Raw genomic sequence first — 26724 nt, forward strand, 5'->3', positions numbered from 1 at the left:
TCTAATTTCGGAGCTTCACAAAACAAATAAGTATATACTAAAATCAATTGTCAAATGAGTCAAATCTGTGGTGGATGCACCAGGTAACCTACAAATTTACTTTCCTTTATTTATTTTTAATTTTTCTACTTGTTGATATTATTTGATTGCTAAAATAGTAGTAGTAAAGTTTATGAGAACATCGAAATGAAACACTACTAAGTTCACCACCCAAGAGCCATGAGTGCTGTTATTGAAGAACGACTTGTAACAGAAGTTCCAAGTAGCCTTAAGCAGCTAGCCCGTTTAGTAGTCAGGGGCTTCTATAGCATCGAAGATGCTCTTATCGTGGATATGTTAGTCAGAAATCCCTGCATGAAAGAGGATGATATATGTGAGCTACTAAAATTTGAAAGAAAAATGTTACGAGCTCGAATAGCAATTTTGAGAAATGATAAATTTATTCAAGTGAGGCTTCGCATGGAAACCGGGGCGGACAGCAAAGCGCAAAAGGTCAATTACTATTTTATTAACTATAAAAGTTTTGTGAATGTAGTTAAGTATAAGTTGGATCTCATGCGAAAGAGGCTGGAGACTGAAGAAAGGGATGCAACCAGCAGAGCTAGCTTCAAATGTTTGGCTTGTCTAAAAACTTTTACTGATCTTGAAGCAGATCAATTGTTTGATTTTATGTCTGAACAATTTCGATGTACCTATTGCAAAGAGGTTGTAGAAGAGGATTCATCAGCCTTACCAAAGAAAGATTCCAGACTGTTATTAGCGAAGTTCAATGAGCAGCTTGAGCCCTTGTATATTTTACTGCGTGAAGTGGAAGGCATCAAATTAGCCCCTGAGGTGCTAGAACCTGAACCAGTAGACATTAGCACTATAAGAGGTCTCGAGAAGAAATCTTTCCTGCCATCACAAGAATGGTCAGGAGAAGCTACAAGAACCTCTGGCTTTGCTGTAGAAGAGACGCGGGTTGATATCACAATTGGTGAAGAATCTAGTGCAACTGCCCCTTCAAACCACAAAGAGGCACCAATATGGATGACAGAGTCCACTGTCATTTCATCAAACACAACACAAGATGAATCAAAGATTGGTGAAATAGATCAGATAGAAGAATCTAACAGCCAATCAGCTAAAAATGATGACATTATGAGTGTACTATTAGCCCATGAAAAGCGCTCAACTAACCAAACTTCCAATGCTATTAAAGGTTTAGCTACAAATAATGATTCTGACTCAGAGTCAAATGCTTCAAAAGATGATAAAATCACCATGGAGGATGTAGAGACTATGGATAGTGAAGATGAGGATGATAGTGGGGTACCAACAGTCAATGTAGGCAATAAAAGCTTTTTGATTACAAATATTAATGATAGTATTATAAATGAAATGACACAAGCAGAAAAGGAAATTTATGTTCAAGTTTTTCAGGATTACTATTCTCACATGAATTACTGATTTTTCCTTTTTTGGGTGGCTGATCAGCTAGTTAGTGGATAATATCATGGTTACAGAATATTAGTTAAATATTTTTTTAAGTATATAGTGTGTTAACTGTAGCCACACATAGAACATACATAGACATTACACATTGTTTCGTGATGGCCATACTTATGTTTTATCTGAAATTACAAAATAATGTACAATGAGTAAAGGGATCCCAATCATGTTACTATAAGTATTAAAAGCACAGTCATTAGAGATTGTTGTGTATATATAAATGAAATTTTTTTTTTCCAATTAAGTTGAAATTTACTATTAGTTCTTTCCGCGTTTTCTTTTAAATATATTTAATCTTACTGACGTCACAAACCGAACTAAACGTTCTATTTGTTTTGTTTGTTTGTTGATGAAGAATGTCAAAAGTCAGTATGAAGACTCAATGTCCATAATGTCAATAAATTGACATTTACTGAAAATTATTTTAAAAAAATACCAAAGAAATAAAACACAGAAGCGTCATTTTAATTTGTAAATAATCAAGTAAAATAAAGAAAATGCTTATAAATAATATTGACAAATTGGCAGACGATCTGGAACGCCAAGAGCTAGAGGTATGTTTCAAAATTCTTTGGTATCCAATGCCTGTGCAAATACAAATGGTTTTAGGCCCCAACAGGAGTTGCTAGCGCCCAAATTTATTCCCAATTATTGGCGATCTATCTTTATCAAAATAATTTGTAAGTCACTCAGATTCTGGTCCTGATTTGATCTGAATTAAGAAACCGTTGTCTTCCAGATGTAATGCCAAATTCTTATGGAAAAGGATTCCTGCAAGTATTAAAACAGCTAATCCTGAATTAAGCCACATTTGGACAGTAGGACAACACTTGTGGAAAAGTGACTTTCCTTCCACCTATAAAGCATTAAATGCAGTTAGTTGGTCTGACACTGTAGCTGAAATTATGAAAAAAGTTCAAAGTAAAACATATTAAATAGACATGAGTAAATACAAGAGCCATTTTGTTGCATTTTACTGTTTCTAGTTGTGGTGAGATCGAGGGCTGTGGATTTGATATCACAAGCATATTCCTCTATAACCTTAGAGACTGTAGTGGCAATGACTGGATTGCCACCTGACCTTTGCATTCAGGCTTGCATAGAGAAAGGGTGGCGCATAGAACAAGATACAAAAATAGTTTATCCTGTTAGACAGCTAAGTGAGTCAGTACCCCCACCAAGCAGTGAAGATCAGTTGTATAAATTAACTGATTTTGTATGTTTTTTGGAAAATTAATTATCATTTCTTCTATATTTAAGATTCTGTATTTGAGCAATAAGAGTCGATTTTTTTTGAGGAAGGTGCGATTGAATGTAAAAAGTCAGTTTAAAATAATGCAGCGAACTCTTTATTGGAATAAATTATAATATATGTATACAGACTCATTCCCTTTTCCCAATTACCTGGAATTCTTTTCAAACATAGTCATACAGGGAATCTTTTATAACATTGGCACGCCTGCAAGTTCATAATTTCAAAAGCCCACTAAATCGCCAAATTGTCAATTTCTTCCAATAGGAATTTATAGCGAAAAGCTATTACTACAAAAAAATTGACAAATCTAGTGAAAGTAGGCCAAAACATGTTTTAACTTACTTAATTTTAACTTATGGCTGTCAAGGAACTCAACATTTTTATCTCATCTTTGAACAAAGAACGTAATATGATATAGTTCATGTTTTATTGAAACTAAAATTTTGGAAAGGGCACGGCACACTATAAAAACTTATGCAATATTGTTTTATCTTAAGAATTAGGAATTTTACGATTGCACAACGGTACTTATCGATCTTTTTAAGTACAAAAAGGCGCGAAAACCATCGAAGAAAAATTTATTCTGATATTCCGACAACGTTGGAATTACCAGAAAAACGAGCCACTAGCTTCCTTCCACAGTTTTGTACTAGAAAATTAAAAACTATAAATGTAATGCTGTACCAAACAATTTAACTCAAGAAATATAAGTTCTGTGAGATGTATTGATAGCAGAAAGAAGTATAGCAATTAACGTGGCCAATTAAGATTCCTTAGCTGTCAATCAAAGACTACGCTAATTTATGTTGTAATAATATAAAACTAATAGTTATCATGGGCACGTGGTTCTTACACGAAATTGTTGCTTCGTTTAGGAATCATGTGATTACTTGTATAATAGTTCAGTTGAACTAGATTAACAACAATTCAACAAAGTGTCACCTGTAGAGGGTTTAACACTGATCATTTCTAAAGAGAACCCGAAACTAAACCTCCTTTTGTTTGAACAAACAGCGTGAAATTGGTAAAGTTTCAAAATTACTTCAACCCAAATTGCTATAACACAATAACTAACTGAAACTCTGAACATCTAATACTTATGCAGAATGATAATCACGTGTCCATAAGGGGAAGTAAGACAACTGAACACCGGCCAAAAGCAATCAAATTACAGTCCGTGTCGTGTCTCAATCTGTAATGGAAATTTGTGCATAACCTATAAGCGCTTTATCGTCCGGCGTTTCGTCACTAGCAACGCCAGATTGCTGAAAAAGAAAGCGTGTTAGAATTTAATGAAACTCCTTTATCAATATACTTACCAATTGAAAAGTGACTACTTTTAGTGTATGTCTTTGCTCGATCAACTTATGTAGATTTTCAGCTATAGCTGTAATGTCTTTGCTATCTACCAAGCCTGCCCCTACTAACTCACTGGCAATGCCTTCGGCCGAGTCTTTACCGACTGAGAATTCAAAGCGTATGTCGTTCAATTCCCGTTTGGCGTTTCTAAAAAATAAAACGGAATTTATAGTTTAGCGATGTAGAATTTGCACGGGTAACGACGTTAAATTTCCCCTTAAAATAGATCAAACAAACCTAATATAATGTGTGGTTCTCTGGAACCGTCAAAACAAACTGGGATAAATCCAGGATTTCAAGCACACTCGTCAGATTTCTCTTACCTCATTCTTAATACTAAATTGACTGGAGGTGGCTCACTTTCACTACTTTCGTGGTCTGACCCAGAAGAACCTGCTGAAACCAAAGTGTTCATGGGTTTAGAGTCAGTGTCACTTTCACTTGACCCGTCACCGCCCTCCTCATCTTCACTAGACCACACCCATTCACCAGTTTCTTTTCGATGCAGTCGTCCCGAAGCACCGGGCTGTCTTTTTGAAGCCTACATTATTTATACCTTAAGTATATAAAAAAAGAAGGTAACACTAACATTTTAATACCTTTTGTACTCTAGTCTCTAGACTGGGTCCTATTGCAACCAAAGTTTGTTGTAAATATTTTTTATCTTTGGCTTTCTTAAAAAAAGTATGTTTTAACAGTTCTGAAGCTGATGGCCTTTTTGAGGCCTCTTTCTGTAGGCAATCAGTGATCATTTTCCTAAATGTTTTACCATAAGCCTAAAAGGTATAACTTTTTTATAATTAATGCCAAAATTAAAAACACATTTCCTAACCTTGTACTGGTCTTTTTCTTCTGCACCTGTATCCAAATTTGGCGGATCATTTTGTAAGGTCAACATAAGCACTTTCATAGGAGGATATTTATGATATGGTGCAGTTCCTGTGGCCATCTCTATTGCTGTTATCCCAAAAGACCAAATGTCTGCTTTGAAATCATAACCATGATCCTAGAAATTACTTAATTCAGCAAATGGCATTGAAGACATTAGCTTACAGACCTGCTCCATAACCTCTGGGGCCATCCAACAAGGAGTTCCAACAAAGGTATGCCTCACTTTTTCTCTTGAGAGATCTCTACCAGTAGCCAGCCAAGCAGACACCCCAAAGTCAGCTATTTGAACTGTACCATCTTCTCCAAGCAGGATATTACCTGCTTTAATATCTCTGCAAAATCCAATATAAAAGTATAATATCAAAATAGTGTTTTGTCAAAAATTTACCGATGAATTTGCCCATTACTGTGGAAGTATTCAAGCCCTTTGAGGACTTCCTTTAATACAGTAGCTATAGTAGCCTCATCAAACACTCCATGTTTACAATTTGACGCCCTCATTTTATGTTTTATTATGTCCAACAAGCTTCCACCTTCAAGGAGTTTTAGTACAAGCCAGAGTTCCTCTCGCACCACAAAACTTGTGTAGTAAGTTACCACATTTTCATGGTTGCATGAAGACATTGCCTGAATCTCCTTAAGTAATTCATCCATAGAGGTATTCCATTTTTCTAAATTGATTCGCTTGATGGCACATTTTTCGTTACGTGGTTTGCAGAAGGCACCATGAACTACTGCTGTTGCACCAACACCTAATTAAGAGCACAATTAGAGAACTGAAAACACTACTAAAAACTCGATCTACATAATTTATTCTATATAAAAAAATTCATAAAGAGCTTCTCTATATAACTTATAAGTTATACAGAGAAGAAGATTTGCAAGTATAGTAAGTTATCAGCTAATGATCAATATAAATATGTATAGGTATACTTATCAAGGATGCAAAGTTAAACTTTGAAACAAGTACAAGTAAATAAGCACTTAACTACAGTGCAATGAATACTTCAAATTCTGAGAGCTGCCAAAAGATTGATATTCCAAAGCTGTGGTTTGAATTTGAAATACAATGTACAGTCTACTAACAATATTTCAGATAAAAGGTGATTTTAACTAGCTTTCAAATAATTATTATTCCCATATTATTTTTATGTATTTAGAATTAGATAAATATTTAGATTCTGGTGTCATTGAACTCTGAAATTTTGTGAAAACCAAAATTTTCAAATGATTTTTAATGAAAAGGAGAACAGTTGACTCATCTCAAACCAATTTCGATTTCGATTGCAAATAGTTTTTATCGTTTTTATTACTGCGATGGGGGATAAAAAGTTATAGTAATTTTTATAGAAAACGCTAATTAAATATAGGTCAAAAATTTAAAAATAACTGGACCATTGGGGTCCTGGGAGAGATATAATTCACCACTAAGGTAATAACTGCCCCTTAATTGATCATAGATGAAAATTTCGCACATTAGGGACAGCCTTGAGAAGGCAGACACCGAAATTCAAACACATATTAAATGGCACCAAAAAAGTACATAACCTAAATACACTAACAGATCGCTCATTTACTGCACTATCACGAAATGACCTGTAATGAGTAATATACCAAATTAAAGGTTTTTTTGTGGACAATTTGTTGGAAACAAATACTGACCGATCACTTTTCCAAGCTCATAATCATCGGGAGAATTTGGCCAGGGCACTGACGGCTGCGACGTTGACCCGGCCATTTTTCTTGACAGAATAATATTTCCTATATTACCGATCGACTGTTTGACAGCCAGGGCATAGCCACCTAGCGTCACCTGGGCTAAGTCTGTGCTTTGGGGCCTTTGTCGGAAGATGCCTTGACTCCCGGGCGGTAATAATTCATCTGATATTTTCCTACGAAGGCAAAAATATAAGATCATTTATAGTTCATCGTAATTATTCCTTCCATGTTACATTTTGACTAACAATTGCTAACGGTTAATTGTTAACAAAAAAAATTGTCAATAGGCTTTTTCGGAAACGAAGAACAGCGTCGAATTCACCCCTATCAGCTGATTGTCAACCAATCGAATTGTTCTCCGGTCCGATTGGCTGCGATGGATTACGTGATAATCCAAATAGTTGATACGGATTGGTTAGGTATCATTGGAAATCAATCAGATTGGTTAAAAATCAGCTGATGCAGATCAATGAACAACCCGATCCAGAGTACTATTTCAGAAAACGTCTAACGTCAAGTACTTGAGGATAACGTTGAATCAACGCCTTCGTTACGGTTCACGGTCAGGTGTAATTTTTTAAATGGTCATGCGCTATTTATCCGGAACATTATGTATTTACGCGTCCATTTGTCGGCGTGGTAAAAAGACGTAAAATTGCAAAAATATGGGTTCAAAATAATATAATTTCATGGCCGTTAAGTAACTGTAGTATGTAGAACAATTATTGTTTCTACCTTTGCCGCAAAACTCTTTTCTCACAACTTTTACAAAAATATGTATAACAAAAACAAATATGAATCGCGCAAACAAATAGTAACACATGCGCATGTCTGAAATTGCTAGGACACACGTGTGTTAACAAAAATAAATAAATTATCATCACAATGCAATATACCGCTCTAGAAAAAGGAAGTCAATTAGAGCAAATATATCCAAAACAATAACTCAACTACACTTTAGGCATATTAAAAATAATAATCAATAAAATGTCAAGAACAGTACTACCGAATGTCAGCTCTGACCATTCGAGTTCGATTCCCGATTGGGTAGATTTTGGATCTTTTTTTCTGTATGGATAATGGTGGTGGGAAAATAGTATACGGAATGTTTTTAATAGGGTCGCTTTACTGAGTACTTCGGTTATTATTGAAGTTAGATACATACGATTTTCGCAAGCATACGCCTGATTTTTATATACAGGGCGTGCCATAAGTGTTTCATTTTGTTCCACGATAGTACGTTGCAAAATATTGTGGTTTCCTATAGGTATAAACCATATTTCAAAAATACTTCATATGGAAGGTACAGAATGTTTAAAGTTATATTAATAAAAGAAATTCTTACTGATATCTTTAAAATCGCGTGAGATACGTAAATGAAATTTGGCACGTTGTGACAGTTAATATAGATTCATTTGTTTATGCAAAAATGTGATCGTTAATTTCACGAGTCGCGTGTGGATAGACACATCTCAGCACATTTTTAAAGAAAAAATGATACGCCACTGCCTTTTATTAAAATAAACCTTATATTTGGAAATTTCATTTCATTTAGAAGAAAAATGCTCAATTCATTCTGTTTCTTCCGATGCACCGTTTAGCATATTGTGTATAATAATTATATATGATAAATCTTTAAAAGAGACAACAAAAATACTTTTTTTAATTTCTTACTTTAAGATCGAATAACTTGGTAATGAAGGTTGTTAAGAAATTTTTTATATGAAGCATTAGCATTATTTTAGCTTTCTCTATAACCTCATGAATTTACGACATGACCTTTCCGGATACCTTTTCTAGTTTTGCAAAAAATTGATTGAACTCAAGTGAACGGTGCCTACCCGCTAATACCAATAAAAAAAATAACACACAGGCGTAGGTGGTTGGCAAAGTCATTGGCAGCCGAGAAAAGTCCTCAATTTCTTCATGTTTACTGCGAACCGCGTACCTATTTAATTCGTGTTAATTACAGCTCTGATTAGCCATTTATGCCAAATACAATAAACGCTAAGAAATATTTGTTCAGGTGACGATATGTTACCAAATGTGAGGGCCTGAAAATTAAATAACTGACTATAAGGGCCTGATTCAATAATCTAATGAATGATTTAATTAAACCTATTGAGACAGGTTGCAAATGAGGGTAATGTACAGGGTATACTACACGAAACATTTGTGCATAGATAGGCCTGGTGTACTATAAATGTTAGAAATGACATGGAAGATGATGAATAAATAGTTTAAACAAAATAGATTAAAGTTTTATTCATAAGCGTTTTTTTTACAAAAAAACACTACCTGTTGTGAGCGAATGCAAACGAAAGTAGAGGGAACTAAAGGAGAGAAGAGCTGGCGCAATAATTTCCAGATTTATGTTATGCAGTATATCATCATGATTACTTGCAACATTTGGCACAACTAATTAATTGTGGTCCCACATAGAGGATTAACACATCAATTCCAGATTGGGCAAATAAATAAAAAATATCAACTTTTTCAGACCACTCGGTTGCATAAAACCTGGATAACTTAATGTTAGAGCTTAGTAGTGAAACTGATGTGATTTATTCAGCAAATACCTTTCTGGTGACGATGTCTAAAAGTGCAAAAATCGCGATTGCAGTAAGTACTACTACACAACCTGGCCTGTCTATATTAGGCAATTGGGTTCAAATTGAGTGAAAAAACTTATTATACCATAATTTAATGTACCTATAAAGTTACCTTTTCCCGATAATCAGAGTGCTCAGAAACCTGTTGTTTTGAAAAACGACCTGATCCTCAGTCGGTTCCATTTTGTAAACCCCAGATTTTCGCCTCCTAAAACTGCTAAAATTCAAATAAAAATTGAGTTCTAGCTAATATACTCAGTTTTATATGACACACACCACTCAGAAACAATAATAATTAAGTGTTGTAATTTTGACAAAATAATGCTTCATAATAGAGTACCAAACGAACAGGGTCCAGGAAAGAAGAAAGATCGCTAATGATTTTTTGTTTTCGACGTTCTAAATTTTCTACACACAGGATGTTTCCTAAGTACAAGTACTTATTCCAGGGGGTCATTTTAAAGCAAAAACGAGATTTTTCCCTATACACTTATGGTTTAAATCCACTTCCATCTCGCTCTAAAGGTCACCCGAATTAAACTCAATACATTTTTTGTTTAAGGATACCTAAGACTTTTAGTGTATCATATACTCATAGGAACTGAAGATGAACTTAAAAATCGGATTGTGCACGAATGAGAAACAATTAGGAATAAACCAGGTATTTTTGCAAAAATTTGCAGACCGTTACTCAGGCCAAGCCGAGCCTGTATTGATGCACTTGGTGCACATTTTCAACATTTACTTTAGGCGTGAGCATCTTTTTTTCGAAAACTATTAGATGTAGAACAAAAAAACACCCGGTAAGAAAGTTTAAAAAATGAACAGATTTTCCATTGAATATTTTTTTATATTAAAAAAATTAAAAAATGTAATTGTTTGGACGAAAAATGTCTTTGTGATCTGTATTTAATTGTTTTTACACAAAATAGAAATCTAATAAAGTATGGAAGAGAGTCATCCCTGAGTGAGAATACATCGTAGCAAGTTTGGCTTTTGTGGCACTTTTCCCTTTTGAGAAAAAAATAAAATATATTTTTTTCCGTTTAGATTTGAGTAAACATTGCGGGGTGGGAAGTGAATTTAAGCGATGTATGTATAGACAAAACTCTTGTTTTTTGTCTTAAAATCATCCCCTGTAATCAGTACATGTATTTCGAAAACAACCTGTATATACAGGGTTGCACATTAGTGCGTCAAAGTGCGATATCTCAGTAAATATGAGTTTTAAAAGAAAATGTCTTATATGAAAGTTTTTGGTTTTTAAGGGGTACGTACTTTAAAATTATTTTCAAATGTACAGGATTCGTTATAAATATGTGATGAGCTGCAAGGTATTGCAAAAATCGGTGCTGTAGCCTAACCGCTGTGAATGTCGGAATCAGCCTCATGGAGGCTCCAAGAGGACCTAATAAGCTACGTTTTCAAGTATTTGAATTTAAAAAAAAAGAGTTTCATAACCCTTCGAAATAGGCGTTCGAAGTTGCATGATTTTAAATCCCTATAACTTACTTATTTCAAAGGGAGTGCCGCATTTTTCTCAATTGCATCGTGTTCAGCATCTAAGAATCTATTCATTTTGTTATTATTACCCTATCCCTAAACACAGCAGCCTTTAAGTTTCCGAAAGTTGCCCCCTTTTGGCTTCTAAATGTTTCAAAAGTCGCCCTAGTGACGTCACCATAGACAAATGTTACGCGATATCCGACGACGGTCAGTAACAGAAGTACGGAAAATAATTTTATTTTTATGCAAATAAGGTTTTCACAACAAATTCTTGAATTCGCCTCCATTTCGATCAAAACATAGTTGTAATCTAGAAAGAAATTTTTAGAATTTTCCCGAATAACTTACTACTAAATGGTAAATTTCTGACATAAAACCCTTTAGATAAACTCGCCTTAAAATCTAATAATAAATCCGAAAATGGTATGAAAATTGGGGGTACCATTTAAAAAATATATAATTTGGAACTATCACATATTTATGACAGACCCTGTACATTTGAAAATAATTGTACGATACATACCTCTTGACAACTAAAAATTTTGATTTTAAATATTTCCTTCTAAAACTCGTATTTACTAAGATATTGAATTTTGACGCACTAGTAAGTAAATGTATATACAGAGTGTTTCAAAATTATGAGATAAAACTTCTAGAGATTGTTCAATACAATAATAAAAGGTATATGGGTATAAGAACCTATGTCCACAAATGTCTTCCCAAGGCGATACGGCCTTATGGTGCTTTAAGACAGTTATGTGCAACAATGTGCCTCAACGAGTTTTAGTACGTTTCATTTTAATTTATTGCTACAAATTAACACTACGGTAACTACTCGAAATATCATCTTTGAATTTGATTGCATCTGTTTTAAACGACGTACTTGGTTTTTGCAGATTTAACTAAAAACTTCATATGGTTTTGAACGACCTCAAATACCGTAGTGAATAGTGCAATCAGGTTTCGTTCTGTTTTTACTGGCGTTTCATAAACCAGAGACTTTACATGTCCACCCAGAAAGAAATCTAGAGATGTTAGATCAGACGACCTAGGAGCTCACGGAACACTGAATCACTTCTGGCGGTCCAATGTGGTCCGTACTAATGAAGTTCAAAGATGACATTCTGATCAATTTCTATAGTATTGTTTTGTATAAATAAATCAAAATAAACAGATAAAACACATTTTTGCACAAGTGTCTTAAAGTTTCATAAGGCCGTAACGCCTTAGGAAGACATTTAAGGACACGGGTTCTTATACTCAGATGTCATCTATTGTAGCACTGAACAATCCCTAAAAGTTTGATCCCATAGTTTTGAAACACCTTGTACACAGGGTGTTTCTAAATGGATGGTAAAAAATGAAATGGGTGAATCATTAGTTTATTTTAAGATAAAACTTTATATAAAAACATGTCCTAAATTGCTTCACTTTTTATTTACGGGGTATTGAAGTTTCTGTTTTTTTAATTTTCATGAATTTGTTTTTTATTTATAAAGATAATTAACTCAAAATTGATTGTAACAGTCATTTTTGTATTAAAAACAAACTGAACTAGCAATTATGCAAAGTACTCTACAGGACGTTAAGTTTTTCGTGCTCGCTCTTAATATTTTATATCAGAAATTTTTTTATGACATTTTAAAATTTTATATATTAACTTCATTTAATCCCCTATGTTTTCTATTAACTTTTTTGCCTTTTCAGTGTTTTCATTAGGAATAATAGTTTAAGAGATCTTCTCCCAAGTATCTAACCACGTTCAGTCCGATTAACCTAAAGATGTGATAAAACGACAAGGTTTTATTGGAAAATTGTAAATGCTTGTCATGTTATTAAAATACACCTAGAATTTTTCATATACTCTAGCAGTCCATAAGAAGGAGGATAGAATCTAGTATTTTGGTAGGACATTTTTAACAATTACGCGATTATAATCCAAATTAGTAGCTTAATATATGCAAATATCTCTTAACTATTGTTCTCAATAACAAAAAAAATTCCTGATTACATTGAGAGGGACCACGAAAAAAGAAACTCCTTGTAGAGTGTTTTAAATAATGGTTATTTCAGTTTGTTCGTAATGCTAAATGATTGTTACTACCATTTTAAGTCAATTATATCTATAAATAACAAGAAGTTACTGAAAATTGAAATGAAACTTCAACACCCTGTAAATCAAAGCGAAAGCAATTTAGGATATGGTTTTATATTATGTTTTTATCTTAAAATACGCTTAAAGAAACATGCCATTAAGAAACATCCAATACAGTTATAGCATGATGGTTTTTAGTTATATGACTCCCTGACAGTCCCAATAGGGAATTTTTCCCTGACAAAATAACTACACACTTACACATTGCATATTTGGCTCATTGCAATTTTTTATATAGCCCAATATATTTATACCGGGTGTCCAGAAACTAAACTACGCTGGTACCTTTAATCTGCAACAAAAATAATACCAGTTTGCTAGTGCTATAATTTTCCGGGGGCCCTCCAATTCGGAATGGCAGCACTTTTACAAACTCCGTGAAAACTTGTCTTTGGTACTCTACTGACCGCTCAGATTAACTTGCACCATTTTTTTTTTCATTTTTGGCGGGTTTGCCTGTTTTGAAATTGGATTCGCATGCATTAGTCAATGATCGTAAGACCGCACCTCCGAAAGAGTGACGCAACAGTCTGTTCTGTTTTTCTCAATACATCTGGGACTTCGCTCTTCTGGAGGTGTGCATATCTCAGATGCCCTACGAACGCGGAATAAATAGATCTCGTATTGTTAAAATATTGGCAAGTGAAAAACCCGACATATACAGGGTGTCCCCAGATAGAATCTCGAAGTCTTAGGCAGTGTTTGTTCTTTCATGGCAGTGTCCATTAATAACCGTCGAAATTTTTGATTTGGGAAAGGAACATGAGACGAAATATGCAAGACCAAAGTTGCACAAGAATTTGAAATTGAAGTGGTGGGGACTTAGATGTTATCTCATAAGAAAACTATTTTTTATTTAAAAATTAAAAAAATTTAAATAGCCTTAGCCAAACAGGACTGAGCCTCGAAAAATGCAAACTTAAAATTTTATCTTTTACAAGAGTCGTTTTACCTACCCCGGGACACACTGTAACATATCGCATTCATACGTTTAACGCTCTGTACCACTTATGAATTCGACTGGGTCACACGGCAAGAGGCTTGAAAATGAAAATGACCTTATCATACATCAGCAGAAAAAGAAATCTATTTATATCCCAAGCACCCGAGATCCCAATTCAGGCAATTGCAATTATATATGTATATTTATTAGGTGTATTTTTTCTTTATATCCAATATATACTTTGCAGTGCCATTTACTTATCATCTATCAGATGAGAACATTATCTTGGTGCTTAAGATATCCGGGTGGAGCATTACTTTACCTCTTGATCTCTTTCACTGCACAGCCTTGGTCGGTTTGGTCGCTCTCGTCAGGATCCCACGTAATCATCTTGTTAACCTTTTCCAGTTTCTATTGGTAGGCCAACATTCACCACCACGTAACAAAAACCTGTAATTCAAAGCCCTTTAACGTTAATCGCGAAAATGATAATCACTACACTGCAACCACTCGTCGTCAGTTAGTCAACAAAATAGGCATCATGGCTAAAAGAAGATCATTTTCAGAAGGGACTCGCTCAAATTTATCTATTAAGCTCAATTAGTGCGTTTAGATTTGCACGTAGGAAGCCGTAAAGTGACATCTTTATTACCCAGGTGCAGATATGCGTCGTATCGACGCTCTTGGCCCCAGTTCTCATGGACCGTCAAGACATCATTCTGCCAATACCCAAAGCCGTTGCCGAACAAGAATCTGAACATGATTATGATGAAGAGTTACGTGATTTTGACTGGTCCCTGGCTCAAGGGGAGCAAATGCCTCGTTTTGATGATTACAATGATGACTTCAAAGCTGGCGAGGACGGCGCTTTGTACCTGAGCAATGGCGAAGAGGAGGACTCCTTGGAGAGCTGGGTCGACCAAGTGAATGATGAGCACTTTGGAAGCAAAATGGATGTTAAAAGGGGGTTTCATGTCATGAATGCTAGGAAGAAGGTGCTGAAGAAACTTATGAATGTTTGAACAGGTAGTAATATAGTTGGCATTGCAGAAAAATCAAGTGCTTTGTCGAGTTTTGAGGACAGTGCATCACCACAACGAAGCCGGACATGATTTCTTCCCGAGAACTTACACTGGGTATACCTGCCATCCAGCAAGCCCCATACCAATAGACCACATACCTACCACACAATCCTCCAGTCATGTAAGTAACCAGAGATAAAATTATAGCTGAGAGGATTAATTATGACTTTCAGGATAGTTGTTACGTGCTAGGCAGTAAATGTATAACTATTGAAAAGGAGCAACTATTTTTTAAAAAACTTCACAACACCAACTGTTGGTCTCATTTTGTCGAGGCCGTGGGTGCTGGATGCAAATGTCTTTCACGGAAATTCTAAGTTCTGCTTTCCAACATGTTTCATCTGTTATTATCATTATATTAATAAGCAAAAGTTAATGCTATTCGTTCTATAATACGATTAACGACTGCATATCGCATTGTGTTCAATGTAATTTACCTGGACTGACTGGTTTATTGTTATCTTTAATACCCATATGGGCGTTTGAATTGAACATTTAACTATATACGCGTGTACCGCTGAATGAATCATCGTTTACTTAGTATTGTAAATACATGTTATTCAAGAGAGTAATTTATATATTTATATGAAATATAAACGGCAAACCTCCAGAGAAAGCTGCATTTTCATTCTAGTCTTTAAATAGATGCTACTAATACATAAATATTTCGAAACTGACAAAAGTTATTTTTTCTTTTTCAGGACGTTTGTCTGGTTAGATCCAATAAATGCACCACATTGCACATGAACCGGTTTTTCTTAAAAAGAAATCAAACCAGCCTTTGTTGGTCGGATATTGTGAAGATGGAAGTGGCCTCCGGTTGTGATTGCCTATATCATTACAAATTTAGAATTCACTTATAATTGATTGATAGATAAAGCCTCCCGCAGAGCATAAGCTATTGATACACTTAAGTCTTATTTTTTCCTGCATAATGTCTATACTTAAAAATGTCAATAGGTTATATGTAGTAGTAAACTGCATACAGTGAGGTCTTTCATATTTCTAGACATGTAATGCTATTATACTTTGAAGTTTTAAGTGTTTTGTCATTTTTTCTGTCTGTATTAGAGTATTAACATACTGTTTATATCCAGAGATAACAAAATCTGACTGCATATTAGAGTAAAATATATCTTTACGAAAAATCAAAACGGTCGCTGTGTTATTTTATTAAACTAAGGACATCCCACTGCTCTGGGAAAACGAGCTTCAGAAATATAATGAAGTAGAGAACTAATTGAGATGTGGACTATCTTTTGAGGCGGAGGGAACAAAAAGCCGTAAAGTACTAATGTGAATAGCTAACAACAGTAGATAACTTCATAACAGCATTCCATTCTATTTTAACACTGGTTTTGTTAGCCATCAATGCACAGGGTAATCTAACAATATGTATTAAAGGTTGATATATCTTTTAGCAAATAACTAGGAAATTATTTTAAAATCACAGCAAACTATACAGAATGTTTAAAAGAAGTGTGGCATTGTTATTTTACATTTTTTAAATGGAGCACCCTCACCTCAACTCACTCACCAAACCTCAATATTTTCTTGGCTTCTATAGTAGGGGTGCCGGAAGGAAAACAATAAGGCCCAGTTGTGTGAAAGATAATTTAGCTAAACCAGGACTAGATTTGAACCAATACAAAAAAGAATAACATGATAATCAAATGAAGCTCATTTATGACACTTGATGATAGCAATACTATTCTTATTAGTTGATCCAAGTATTAGGTCAAGTTCAGTTAAATTGACTTGTGTACTATTGGTCCTAGTCAAGGCATAGCTGTCCCATTCACGATATCACAAATTATTTAATAAGTATTGAACTACTTAGGTATTTAAATAAAGCTGAATACAATTCACACTCTAAAGAGCTACATACACAACAAATTAACTAAACCACAAACATCTCTGCATTTCAAAATAAGATACACACTAAATAACTTTTACAGTTCAGAATGAATATGGGCTTGATGTTTAACATCAGGAGCATGCAAATAAACCCCCTCCATGCTTTTCCAATGCACTGCACCAGTCGAAGACCTTACTCCAACTACTTCCATTTGCCCATTAATTGGTCTGCCAAAAGTCCGTCCTGAGACTGCTAAATACATTTGAGTATCTACATGCTTTAACATTACACTGTCATCCCGTCGCCAAGAGTCACCTTCAAGGTAATATAAAACATTAGATGAACACCAAAAGAATGACATAAACTTACCAGAACAAACCACTGTCCAATTGTCACCCGAGTCTCCTTCACCCTGGTCATTTCCATAAGCGCTTATCTCTTGATTACCACTTAAGGGACTTGAAAACAGATGCGAGTGAAGGTTCTTTTTGGTTTCCACATGTTCAAGGCGAATATTTGTTCCACAGGCTATTGGGTCTCCTCTAAGACACACTTTGCCAGTAGCAGCCTTAATCATCCAGTGACTGTTAACATCTTCCTGCACTTCTGTTGCAGTGACAGATTGTTGTCCACTGCCTGTCCCATATTTAACATCATGTGAGTGAAGTCGCACTTTATAATCAGTATTCATGAGTTTGATGACTGATCCACATGTCGTAAATTGTTGCCTTGCAGCTAAAATTAAGACACGGATATATATGATTTATTCATTTTCAGAAAATAAGTAGAACTCTCAAAGTTAAATTGGAGAATTTTTTACACTCACCTCCTAAATGAATGAGAAATTGCAGTATAAAGATTATACCTAGCATATCTTCAATTATTAGCCGCCTGAGAATGTTCATGCTAAGGTTCTAACACTGACTTGTTAATGTAATTATTCTCTTATATTCTTAATTATTTTAGAATGTTAAATACATCAATAATCACAAATTTTTTGTTAAATGCATCAAAACCTTTAAAAGTTGACGTGTACCTCTGTTAAATTCTAACCTATCTTTTAACCTCCTCTTTGGAATTGGAACTATGGAATGTGAAATACACATTTGGAACATCCAAATTAATCATTGACAGGTTGTCACTGTCAAAAATAGTCCTTAGTACGACCTTGTGTTATGTTGTATTATGTTTTGTTTTCGTTCTCAGAATTATCGGTGGTCTTTAGTTATATTTAATAACAATTTGAACTGGACCTTATTTTTAATGTTTATTATTTATATTCATAGTATTTTATAGTTATTATTACTATTATTATTTATCATTATTCACACAAAAGAATATAAGTTTTATTCAGAGAAAAAGGTTAGTTTGCGTTATGCCACATGACGCTGCTTGCATTTAAGTACAGATTTAATTTAAAATTTAATAATAACTCAAGTCGAATTCCAGCAAGTTAAGATGAATGTTCAGAACAGCGTATTAGACGATTTAAATTTTGATCAGTTCATTAAAACTGCTAATTATGAAGAAACCGTTAGGCAATTAGATGTTTACTATGGCACAGGTAGGTGCAGGGGAATAAATTCTTCCTGGTTGATAGAGTTTTAAAAATTCAAGTTAGTTATATGATTTACTTTCAGTAAAAAGGCAATTGCTACAATACCAAAGTCCCATCACAGGTTTATTTCCTGTCTTATCAACTGACATTGAGATAGGAAGTGTACGTGAAAGTGTATATTGTGCCTCAGCTGTTTGGGGTTTATATCAAGCTTACAGGTAAACAAAGAATATAAAAAGACAAGTTGAAATTGTTGTTTAGACTGTTGAGTGATCTTATAAAATTTTTAATTTTTAATACTTTGTAACAGGAGAATAGATGATGATAGAGGAAAATCTTATGAACTGGGCCAATCTACTGTAAAATGTATGAGAGGAATTTTAGGTAGGTATATGAATTTTAATATTCCATTTCTTGTATTAGTTGTATCTTAACATAGCTTTAATTATTATACAATTTTGCAGAATGTTGGATGAAACAAGCAATTCGTGTTGAACTGTTTAAAAAAAATCAATGTGCTGGTCATGCCTTACATGTTAAATTCCATCTTACCAGTGGTAATCAGGTTTTCTCTGATGATGAGTATAACCATTTACAAATCGATGTTGTCTCAATTTATCTTTTATTTCTGGTTCAAATGATATCTTCAGGATTGCAAATCATTTATACTCAGGTAGGTCTCTATATAGGTTGTTCCTCCAGGAACTTGCATTTGATGATTATTGAAAAATTATAACCAAAAGAAATATCCTATCTCCTGTAATATATATTGAGCATCCAGGCAAGACCTGGACATAAGAAATTAATATGGAAAATCTGTTTTTATTTATTTGTTCCTGCTCAGATCATCCAATTGAAACATTTTTACATAGAGCTTATAGTGCTTAAGATGGGAAATAATTAATCAGACTCAAGACTGTACTTGTTTCATTCTTACTTTAATTCTGACTGATTGAGGCATGGAATGGTTACCTGGGACATTCAATTTTTTGACATTTGGAGGTGTATTGGACTGAAACGGTTCTAAAAGATTGAAAAAATTGTAAGATAATGGTTAGTGTTGAATACTATGATCCGCATGTAAAAGTTTTTCAATTGGATAATCCGTGCAGGCACAAAACAATAAAAAGCGATTTCTCATGTTAATGTGCTATGTCCAAGGTTTGCATGGACACTCAGTGTACATAAATTAATATCCTACTCATACTACTATACTAAAGTATAAATTATTTCATAAATTTTATAGGATGAGGTAGCATTTGTACAAAATTTGGTGTATTATGTTGAACGTGCATATAGAACTCCAGATTTTGGAATGTGGGAGAGAGGCTCCAAGTACAATGATGGCAACCCAGAAATACATGCGAGTTCAATAGGTATTTTTTGCTAAGTTGATAAAAATATGTATTAGTGTAAGATATTTCCAAATTTAGGGCTAGCCAAAGCTGCACTGGAGGCTATAAACGGCTGCAATTTATTTGGAGAAAAAGGAGCCTCATGGAGTGTTGTTTATGTAGATATTGATGCTCATAACAGGAATAGAAGCATTTTTGAAACGCTTTTACCTAGAGAATCTTGTTCAAAAGTAAGACCATTTTCTATCCTTGATATTAAGTACTTATGGAAAACTCCACATTTTTAGGAAGTAGACGCTGCACTTCTTCCAACTATTACTTTTCCTGCATTTGCAACTCATGAAGAACTTTTATATCAGCAAACAAAAGATAACATAGTAAATCGCTTAAAGGGAGTCTATGGATTTAAGAGATTTACAAGAGATGGGTTTAGAACAGTGTTAGAGAACCCTAAGCAAAAGTAAGTATTAAATAAAAGTTTTTGAAGGCGTTTAAGTCTTTATCACTAGGGATATTATGGGTAAGTTAATTTTGAACAATGAGAAGGACAATGGAATGTTTCAGGTATTATAAGAAGGAAGAATTAAAAAATTTTGAAGACATTGAATGCGAGTGGCCATTATTCTACATATTTATGATTATTGATGGTGTTTTTAAAAATTTACCTGATCAGATAACAGAATACCAAGACTTATTGAAGAGGAGAATATTTTTGGATCACAATGATGGTTAGTAGATTTAGATATACACCATTGTACTTTGCCTAGTGATGGTTATACTGCTGAATCAAATGTGTAATTGTTTGCTTGAAACTGTAGTAAGTAGGCCTGCCACAGAGCTTGTAAATTATTCAGTTTCTCCCTTCTAGATCCAGTGATACCAATGTACTACTATGTAACTGAAGAAAACCTAAAAAAAGAGCGCGAGATCCCTGGGACTGCGCACAAAAAAATGGTAGCTGATCAAGGGTTGTATCTGTGGAATCAAGCCATGTTCATTCTGGCTCAATTACTCACTGCAGGATTGTTACATATCAATGAATTAGACCCTATAAGGAGATACTTACCCTCATACAATCGTCCAAGAAAAGGGGGTAGATATTCAGCTTTTCAGGTGAACTTTTTTTTTGCTGAAAACACGTTGGCCAAATGGGTTTCTTTTAATCTGTTCGTATCTTATTTAGAAATCACGTATCTATATATAAACATATACCTAATTATTCTTGACAATATGGCAAAACAACAACTATGTTTGGTTGATCTTTTTAAGATCTTCTAACTATTAACACGTACACGAATATTTATCTACACCTAAATATGAAAGTACTGATATGTAACTAAATATTATTTTATTGTAAAACTATATTTATTCACTGATATCTAATAATTAATTTTTGCATTTGGCAGGCGAAACCTTCCATAGTAAGTAATAATTTGTTTTAATTCTTGTAATGTGCGTATATCTTGTTAAGCTTGTACTTCTTTATAATATGGAATGGTAATGGAATTATTTGAGTTCTAGTAGAAATAATCATTTCTTCCTTAGTATAGTTTCCGACTTATGTTGGATTTATACAGGGCATACTCCATAACATTATGTATAATCATTACATAAAAAGTATAAAAGATTTCAAATTTTCCATGTAATTTTATATATACATATATATATGTTATGCTATGCATTGTGCGCTGTATAAAGCCAACATAACTAGCACTTGCTTACGCATGACATAGTTACATTTTTCTGTGCACTTTCTCATTGAATTAAATTAATTCCCCATATGATAATCACGCGTACTTATACGGGATATTTCACTCAGGGTACAGCGACAGACTTAGTGGTTCAAATCGTCCTAATCGCCGAATCAATGAGACTCCAAGCCATGATGGCCACATACGGTATCCAAACTCAAACACCGCATGAAGTGGAACCCGTGCAAATTTGGTCTTCGACTCAATTAGTTAAGGTTTACCAGAATCTCGGCGTCAACAAAAAGTTAAAGCTACATGGCAGGCCTGAAAGGCCAGTCGGAAGTTTAGGCACAAGCAAGCTTTACCGGATATGTGGTCAGACGATTTTGTGTTATCCCTTAATTTTTGAGGTGTCTGATTTCTACTTATACCGGGACATGGCACTATTGATTGATGATATTAAGACTGAGCTGCAATTTGTTGGAAGGTGCCATAAAAGAACGAGCTTAGTATTTTCTTTATTTTACATTTGTACTTTAGGTATTGGCGATTGTCGGGACGCCCTACAGTTTGCCTGTTAATCAAGGAGGAGCATATGAGAGATCCACAGTTTAAGAAAATGTTGGACCTTTTGGCCATGCTCAAAAAAGGATATTGTGATAATGTTAAAGTTCGAATTGGCCGTTTGCAGAATTTGATTTCAAGCTCTTGTGTAGGTGCGTTTAATATTCTTTATTCACAAAAAGCGAGAGTAATAAAAATGATTTTACAGAGCACTTAGATTTTATGAATGCAATGGAAGAATTTACAGAGAACTTCAATCATTTTCAGCAACTAGAACACGACTACATTGGTTATCAAAGTTTAACTGACGTTCCTAGAGTATCGCATTACAATGACGAACTCAAAGATCTTTGTGTACGTAATTTTCAACAAGAGTTTCTTGTGAGCTTTTCATGTAAATCCACGTTTCAGGAGTATAAAAACAAGGCAACAAATGAATTAATTGAAATGATCAGAAATATGGAGAGTTTATACGCTCGTGCCCAGTTATATGGGTTTATTTTGAAAAAGGAGGGAAAGCATTACGAATTAGGGGATCGCACTATTGAAGAATGTTTACTCGGTATGTAATCACACCCATATGTTCAATTTCATTTTGTTATTTTAATCATCTTCAGGGTTGTATCACCAGGCAGGCTGTCTGAGACACTGGGCAGCGGTCCGGTACGTTAGCAGTTTGCTGCATCACACTGTCGATTCAATAAGTCCCTTCATTACTGCCGTATTGGTACATGGAAAGCAGGTTTGTTCTATTGTTCTCTTTCAAAATTCAGGTACCTATAATTCACAACAAACCACAGCTCACCGTCGGTGTAATTGAACAAAAAGAAACGGTTTTCGACAAACCAATGACTCCCTCGGAAATTCAGTCGATCGTATACAGTACTATACAGCCTTATGATGTCATACAAGCAGTTTTACAGCAAGAAGTTACCTTATATTGTGGACGGTTAATTTCGACTAATCCAGAGCTATTCAGAGGTAAGTTTATCGAAGGGAAATTTGTGTATTTTTTTAAAACTTTAAGTAATAGATTTGGTTCTGGCTGCATTATTATAGCTTTTTTTTTCGTTGGTAATATTGAATTTTAGGTATTTTGAAAATTCGAGTCGGTTGGGTTCTGGAGGCCATGAAATACTACCTGTCTATTATCGGGTGTACCAAAAAATTAGAAGATCATAGTCCATACGAAATCAGATTGCTGGTTCACAAAATACTGTCCATAAGGGAATGGGATTCTGACCATGACAATACCCAGTAAGTACTTGAAACTTAAAGCTAATATCTATGAAATTACCTATACTATATTCGTTTCACAGATTAACACCATTTCAAAAAAGACAACTGGAAGGTTGCTTATGTCGTGTTCCGCACACGTTTTACAATGAAGTGTGGGATGTCATGCTAAGAACCCCCAAAGGAGTGATAGTAGAAGGAAATGTTATACCACAAGAACCTACCATGTCAAACATGACTAAAAACGAGCTTACTTTCTCCCTTCTAGTTGAACAGGTAAATACTTGAATTTCTCTTGATTAGCCATACTAAAAGTAATGGTTTTTCACAGATGTTAAATCACATCAACGTACCCGAATACCGACAACTAGTAGTAGAGCTCTTAACTATTGTAGCCACAATCCTAGGACGAAATCCAGAATTAACTTTTAATCAACCATTGGATTTGCGGCAATTGATCAAGGATGCAGCCCACATGTATTGCAAGGTAAAGGTCTATGTTACAGAAAATTACATTATATTTAATTCTGGCCGAATATATCTGATATATCTTAAAAGTTCCTCGCTATCTTCACATACAAAAGGCCTCCTCCTGCTGCAGACTTCATCATGCCAACGAACTCCATCATTATATTTATTGTTTAACACTGCAATGCAGTTTTCCGTCTTCCCATTTAAATTGAATTCTCTAAAAATAATTATGATATATTTACGAAGTTACATGCTAGAAGAGTCTAACCTGTTGTCTGGTTGTTGTACACCTTTACCCCCAGTGGGCGACCAGTCGTTAGCATTTGTATCGGTGGTAGGAGGCAGTTTTTGAAAAGTTGCCGACCAGAACCATCCGTTAATTTCCAACGGCAATAAGTCTTCTCGATCACAACCCTGTTAAGAATGTAGTTCGTATAAAACTTTAAATTACATCGAGATTTATTACTATTCAAACCTTGAAATCGCAGATTCGCCCTGATGTCCAGATTTCTATAATGTTTTCACTCTCAATTTTCTTTTTTATCCACTCATTTTCCTGGGGAGTTTCTAAAGAAACTGAGTCCATACATCTCATCCTGCAAAAGTTTCTTGCGCCTAACCAATCTTCATCCTCCATCTTTTCTAATTAGCAAAAAAATTACATATGAAAAAATATATAGCCACTTTAAACTTCTGATATAAAACCTTTTTGCAAATAAAGTTTCTAAGTAAAAATAATTTATTCATTTAAATTAAGTGGTGACTTAAATCTGTAAGTCACTTGTACTTAATGGCGAGTAGAAACAAAGTATGTACTTCTCTTAGTCAATCTAAACATACATATATTAGTATTTAATACGAATAATACTACCTTTCCATTGGTAAAAATAATTCTGGCCTGATGGAGAGGTCTCATGTATAATTCTCTCTGCGCAAAGTTCTGGTATGGGACCTTCTAATTTCCTGCCATTCAGAAATTGAGCCCACACCCTACAAGAAAATACTAAAACGAATATCAACACTGTTCGCATTTTTATTTATTACTGAAGAAAGTGGTTTGCAGGCCCATATATTTATAGAAAGATAATTATTTCTCCGACTTAATGGCCACAATTAAAAGACAATAAGCGCGTAATTATTCGTTTCAGGATCACGACTTGAAAGAAGAAAAAATCAAATTCCTGATGGAAATTCCTTACATGCAATCTACAGGATACTTGGCAAGAGCTACTGTTAATACGGTTCTTAAAGGCGGCCAAATTTCTGACAAGTTTGATAGTAATTCCCAAGCTGCCTGCAAGATTCAATGATTTTTAAAGAGATCATCGACTCAATTTGTGCCATACAATATTTTATTTTTAAGTTTAGTTATTTATATAATAGTTATTGGCATAACAAATATTTATTATGATTATTGTTTTGTAGTTGGTAAGTAGGGAGTAAAAAATACTAGAATCTTATAAAGCTATTTATTTCAGCTTTTGTTTAACCAATCGGCGATATAAACGCAAGTATTAGGATTTACAGAACCTGTAGAAGCACACTTATCTGCCAATAAACATACCCCACAGGAAGTTTTCACCAATCCTGTTGGAGGTAAAAATTTATTTATTGCCTTATAGAGAAAAGTTCCATCTGGTGCCATTGTTCGTTCGGCATTATTATCCAAGACAACAGTATAAAGTATACTTTCAATATCTGTTATAGAGAGAGCAACTTTACTTATACCTAACTCTGAGATAAAATTTTGTACCTCTAAAGCTTTAGTATAAGCACGGTTGTGTACTAATAATGGACCTCCTCCTAAAAATTTGGTAAGAGAAGTATTACTTTTTATATTATTACATACTACAAGAACAACTAAAAGACAACACACCTTGTTTTACTGCATCTTCTAATCTGTGCACCAAATATCTGTGGCATTGTTGACTTAAAACATCTACAAATTCACTTTCAAAATCTTGATCTTGGTACCAAGCACCTCCAGTCACTGAGCTGTCTGGTTCTAAGTCAAACAGCATGTAAACCTTCTTTTTACTGGCAGCTACTGACTTTACAGCTTTGATAATGCTCTTTGTCTCAAAGTTCTTTAGAATTTTATTTAATTGAGTCATATTCAAATTTGACTTAAATCTAAAATGAGTTAAACTATAGAACTTGCAGATATTATAATGGAATAAAGACAACCAAAACCAATAAAATGATTTCATTATTGGATTGGTCCAAGCTTACCTAATATCTCTAATCCAAATGCCCTTATTCCCAGCCTCCTCTATGATTTTATACACCAATTTTGCTTCAATATCAGAACCTTTTCCTGCAGTCTTTTGGGAAGGGTCTTTGTATTTATAAAGTAATTCACCTCTAGATGTGAATAACTCCAAGGTGCCACTTTTGAGTAGCTTATTGATAATTTCTGTAAGATCTTGAAGGGAAACCTGGGGCATATTCTGTTTTAAATCTTCATTAGAGATTCCATCTGGATTCTGCTGTGCCAGTTCAATGAGTCTGGATTCAGCATTGACTCGAACATTTTCAACACTCATCTTATCGTTTTTTATTTTATGTTTCTTTCGTATTGATAAGTTACTATAGAATGGAAAAGGGAAACATAAAAATAGAAAAGCACGTTGTGTAAAACAGATTGAAATGTTTTAGTAAATCATTGGAACACCCTGTTAACCTCAGTTATAAACATTCGAGGCGCTATGTCTAAGTAATAACCGAAAATAATGTATCTTTTTGTGTATTACATAAATTCCTGTATCATATAACAACTTGGAATTGATTAATTTACGTTTTCATTAATTTCTTATAAAAAAATGGTTATAAGTCGTGATGTGTATCGTTACGGAAATCTTAAAGTTAATAGCTTTACGAGGAACATAACCTTACTTTGCATTTGCATAGATAAGAGCCAATCTCGCCAGTCGAAATTATTAGGCCTTTTCAAATTGAACCCTACCAATTATTTGTTA

The 26724-nt window shown here is 34.3% G+C and overlaps 7 protein-coding genes across 12 annotated transcripts; 4 read left to right on the plus strand and 3 right to left on the minus strand.

Annotated features, from left to right (window-relative positions):
* The first annotated feature begins 47 nt into the window (after positions 1 to 47).
* On the plus strand, positions 48 to 1694 carry TfIIEalpha (transcription factor IIEalpha). Its single transcript, XM_066287846.1, has one exon. It carries the CDS (start codon positions 220 to 222, stop codon positions 1447 to 1449), a length of 1230 nt encoding a protein of 409 aa, XP_066143943.1. The 5' UTR covers positions 48 to 219; the 3' UTR covers positions 1450 to 1694.
* Positions 1695 to 1885: 191 nt separating this feature from the next.
* CSN8 (COP9 signalosome subunit 8) lies at positions 1886 to 2867 on the plus strand. Its single transcript, XM_066287863.1, has 4 exons — positions 1886 to 2045; positions 2101 to 2171; positions 2231 to 2412; positions 2478 to 2867. The coding sequence occupies exons 1-4, from the start codon at positions 1989 to 1991 to the stop codon at positions 2726 to 2728; spliced, it is 561 nt and encodes a 186-aa protein (XP_066143960.1). The 5' UTR covers positions 1886 to 1988; the 3' UTR covers positions 2729 to 2867.
* fray (frayed) lies at positions 2818 to 14388 on the minus strand. Its single transcript, XM_066287839.1, has 10 exons — positions 14254 to 14388; positions 9440 to 9544; positions 6659 to 6888; positions 5385 to 5748; positions 5163 to 5328; positions 4938 to 5111; positions 4705 to 4881; positions 4429 to 4646; positions 4066 to 4252; positions 2818 to 4011 (listed from the first exon to the last, which is right to left on the minus strand). The coding sequence occupies exons 1-10, from the start codon at positions 14319 to 14321 to the stop codon at positions 3934 to 3936; spliced, it is 1767 nt and encodes a 588-aa protein (XP_066143936.1). The 5' UTR covers positions 14322 to 14388; the 3' UTR covers positions 2818 to 3933.
* On the plus strand, positions 9234 to 16167 carry LOC136342251 (uncharacterized). Of its 2 annotated transcripts, none has more exons than XM_066287857.1 (4): positions 9234 to 9337; positions 14588 to 14926; positions 14982 to 15134; positions 15715 to 16167. In XM_066287857.1, exons 1-4 carry the CDS (start codon positions 9248 to 9250, stop codon positions 15874 to 15876), a joined length of 744 nt encoding a protein of 247 aa, XP_066143954.1. In that variant the 5' UTR covers positions 9234 to 9247; the 3' UTR covers positions 15877 to 16167. The 2 variants fall into 2 exon arrangements, with proteins under 2 accessions (XP_066143954.1, XP_066143955.1); XM_066287858.1 differs by lacking the exon at positions 9234 to 9337 and adding an exon at positions 14411 to 14534.
* Positions 16168 to 16810: 643 nt separating this feature from the next.
* On the minus strand, positions 16811 to 17932 carry LOC136342252 (stromal cell-derived factor 2). The gene is made up of 3 exons (XM_066287859.1): positions 17698 to 17932; positions 17241 to 17606; positions 16811 to 17186 (listed from the first exon to the last, which is right to left on the minus strand). The coding sequence occupies exons 1-3, from the start codon at positions 17774 to 17776 to the stop codon at positions 16966 to 16968; spliced, it is 666 nt and encodes a 221-aa protein (XP_066143956.1). The 5' UTR covers positions 17777 to 17932; the 3' UTR covers positions 16811 to 16965.
* A 93-nt stretch (positions 17933 to 18025) lies between these two features.
* LOC136342234 (probable phosphorylase b kinase regulatory subunit beta) lies at positions 18026 to 25210 on the plus strand. Of its 3 annotated transcripts, none has more exons than XM_066287828.1 (21): positions 18026 to 18243; positions 18325 to 18435; positions 18512 to 18647; positions 18740 to 18813; positions 18894 to 19102; positions 19676 to 19805; positions 19863 to 20014; positions 20072 to 20244; positions 20349 to 20512; positions 20653 to 20897; positions 21191 to 21205; positions 21604 to 21962; positions 22016 to 22191; positions 22248 to 22393; positions 22451 to 22601; positions 22657 to 22781; positions 22840 to 23020; positions 23131 to 23296; positions 23359 to 23551; positions 23607 to 23762; positions 24895 to 25210. In XM_066287828.1, exons 2-21 carry the CDS (start codon positions 18330 to 18332, stop codon positions 25054 to 25056), a joined length of 3219 nt encoding a protein of 1072 aa, XP_066143925.1. In that variant the 5' UTR covers positions 18026 to 18243; positions 18325 to 18329; the 3' UTR covers positions 25057 to 25210. The 3 variants fall into 3 exon arrangements, with proteins under 3 accessions (XP_066143925.1, XP_066143926.1, XP_066143927.1); XM_066287829.1 differs by having other exon boundaries at positions 18026 to 18233; positions 18321 to 18435; XM_066287830.1 differs by lacking the exon at positions 21191 to 21205.
* Positions 24264 to 26631, minus strand: Polr3F (RNA polymerase III subunit F). 3 transcript variants are annotated; one of them, XM_066287853.1, is made up of 5 exons: positions 25979 to 26631; positions 25623 to 25879; positions 25311 to 25549; positions 24618 to 24736; positions 24264 to 24388 (listed from the first exon to the last, which is right to left on the minus strand). In XM_066287853.1, exons 1-4 carry the CDS (start codon positions 26290 to 26292, stop codon positions 24659 to 24661), a joined length of 888 nt encoding a protein of 295 aa, XP_066143950.1. In that variant the 5' UTR covers positions 26293 to 26631; the 3' UTR covers positions 24264 to 24388; positions 24618 to 24658. The 3 variants fall into 3 exon arrangements, with proteins under 3 accessions (XP_066143950.1, XP_066143949.1, XP_066143951.1); XM_066287854.1 differs by lacking the exons at positions 24264 to 24388; positions 24618 to 24736 and having other exon boundaries at positions 25314 to 25444; positions 25500 to 25549; XM_066287852.1 differs by lacking the exons at positions 24264 to 24388; positions 24618 to 24736 and having other exon boundaries at positions 25202 to 25549; positions 25979 to 26630.
* Positions 26632 to 26724: the final 93 nt, after the last annotated feature.

Source organism: Euwallacea fornicatus, chromosome 11, assembly GCF_040115645.1.
Source record: "Euwallacea fornicatus isolate EFF26 chromosome 11, ASM4011564v1, whole genome shotgun sequence".
NCBI lineage: Eukaryota > Metazoa > Arthropoda > Insecta > Coleoptera > Curculionidae > Euwallacea > Euwallacea fornicatus.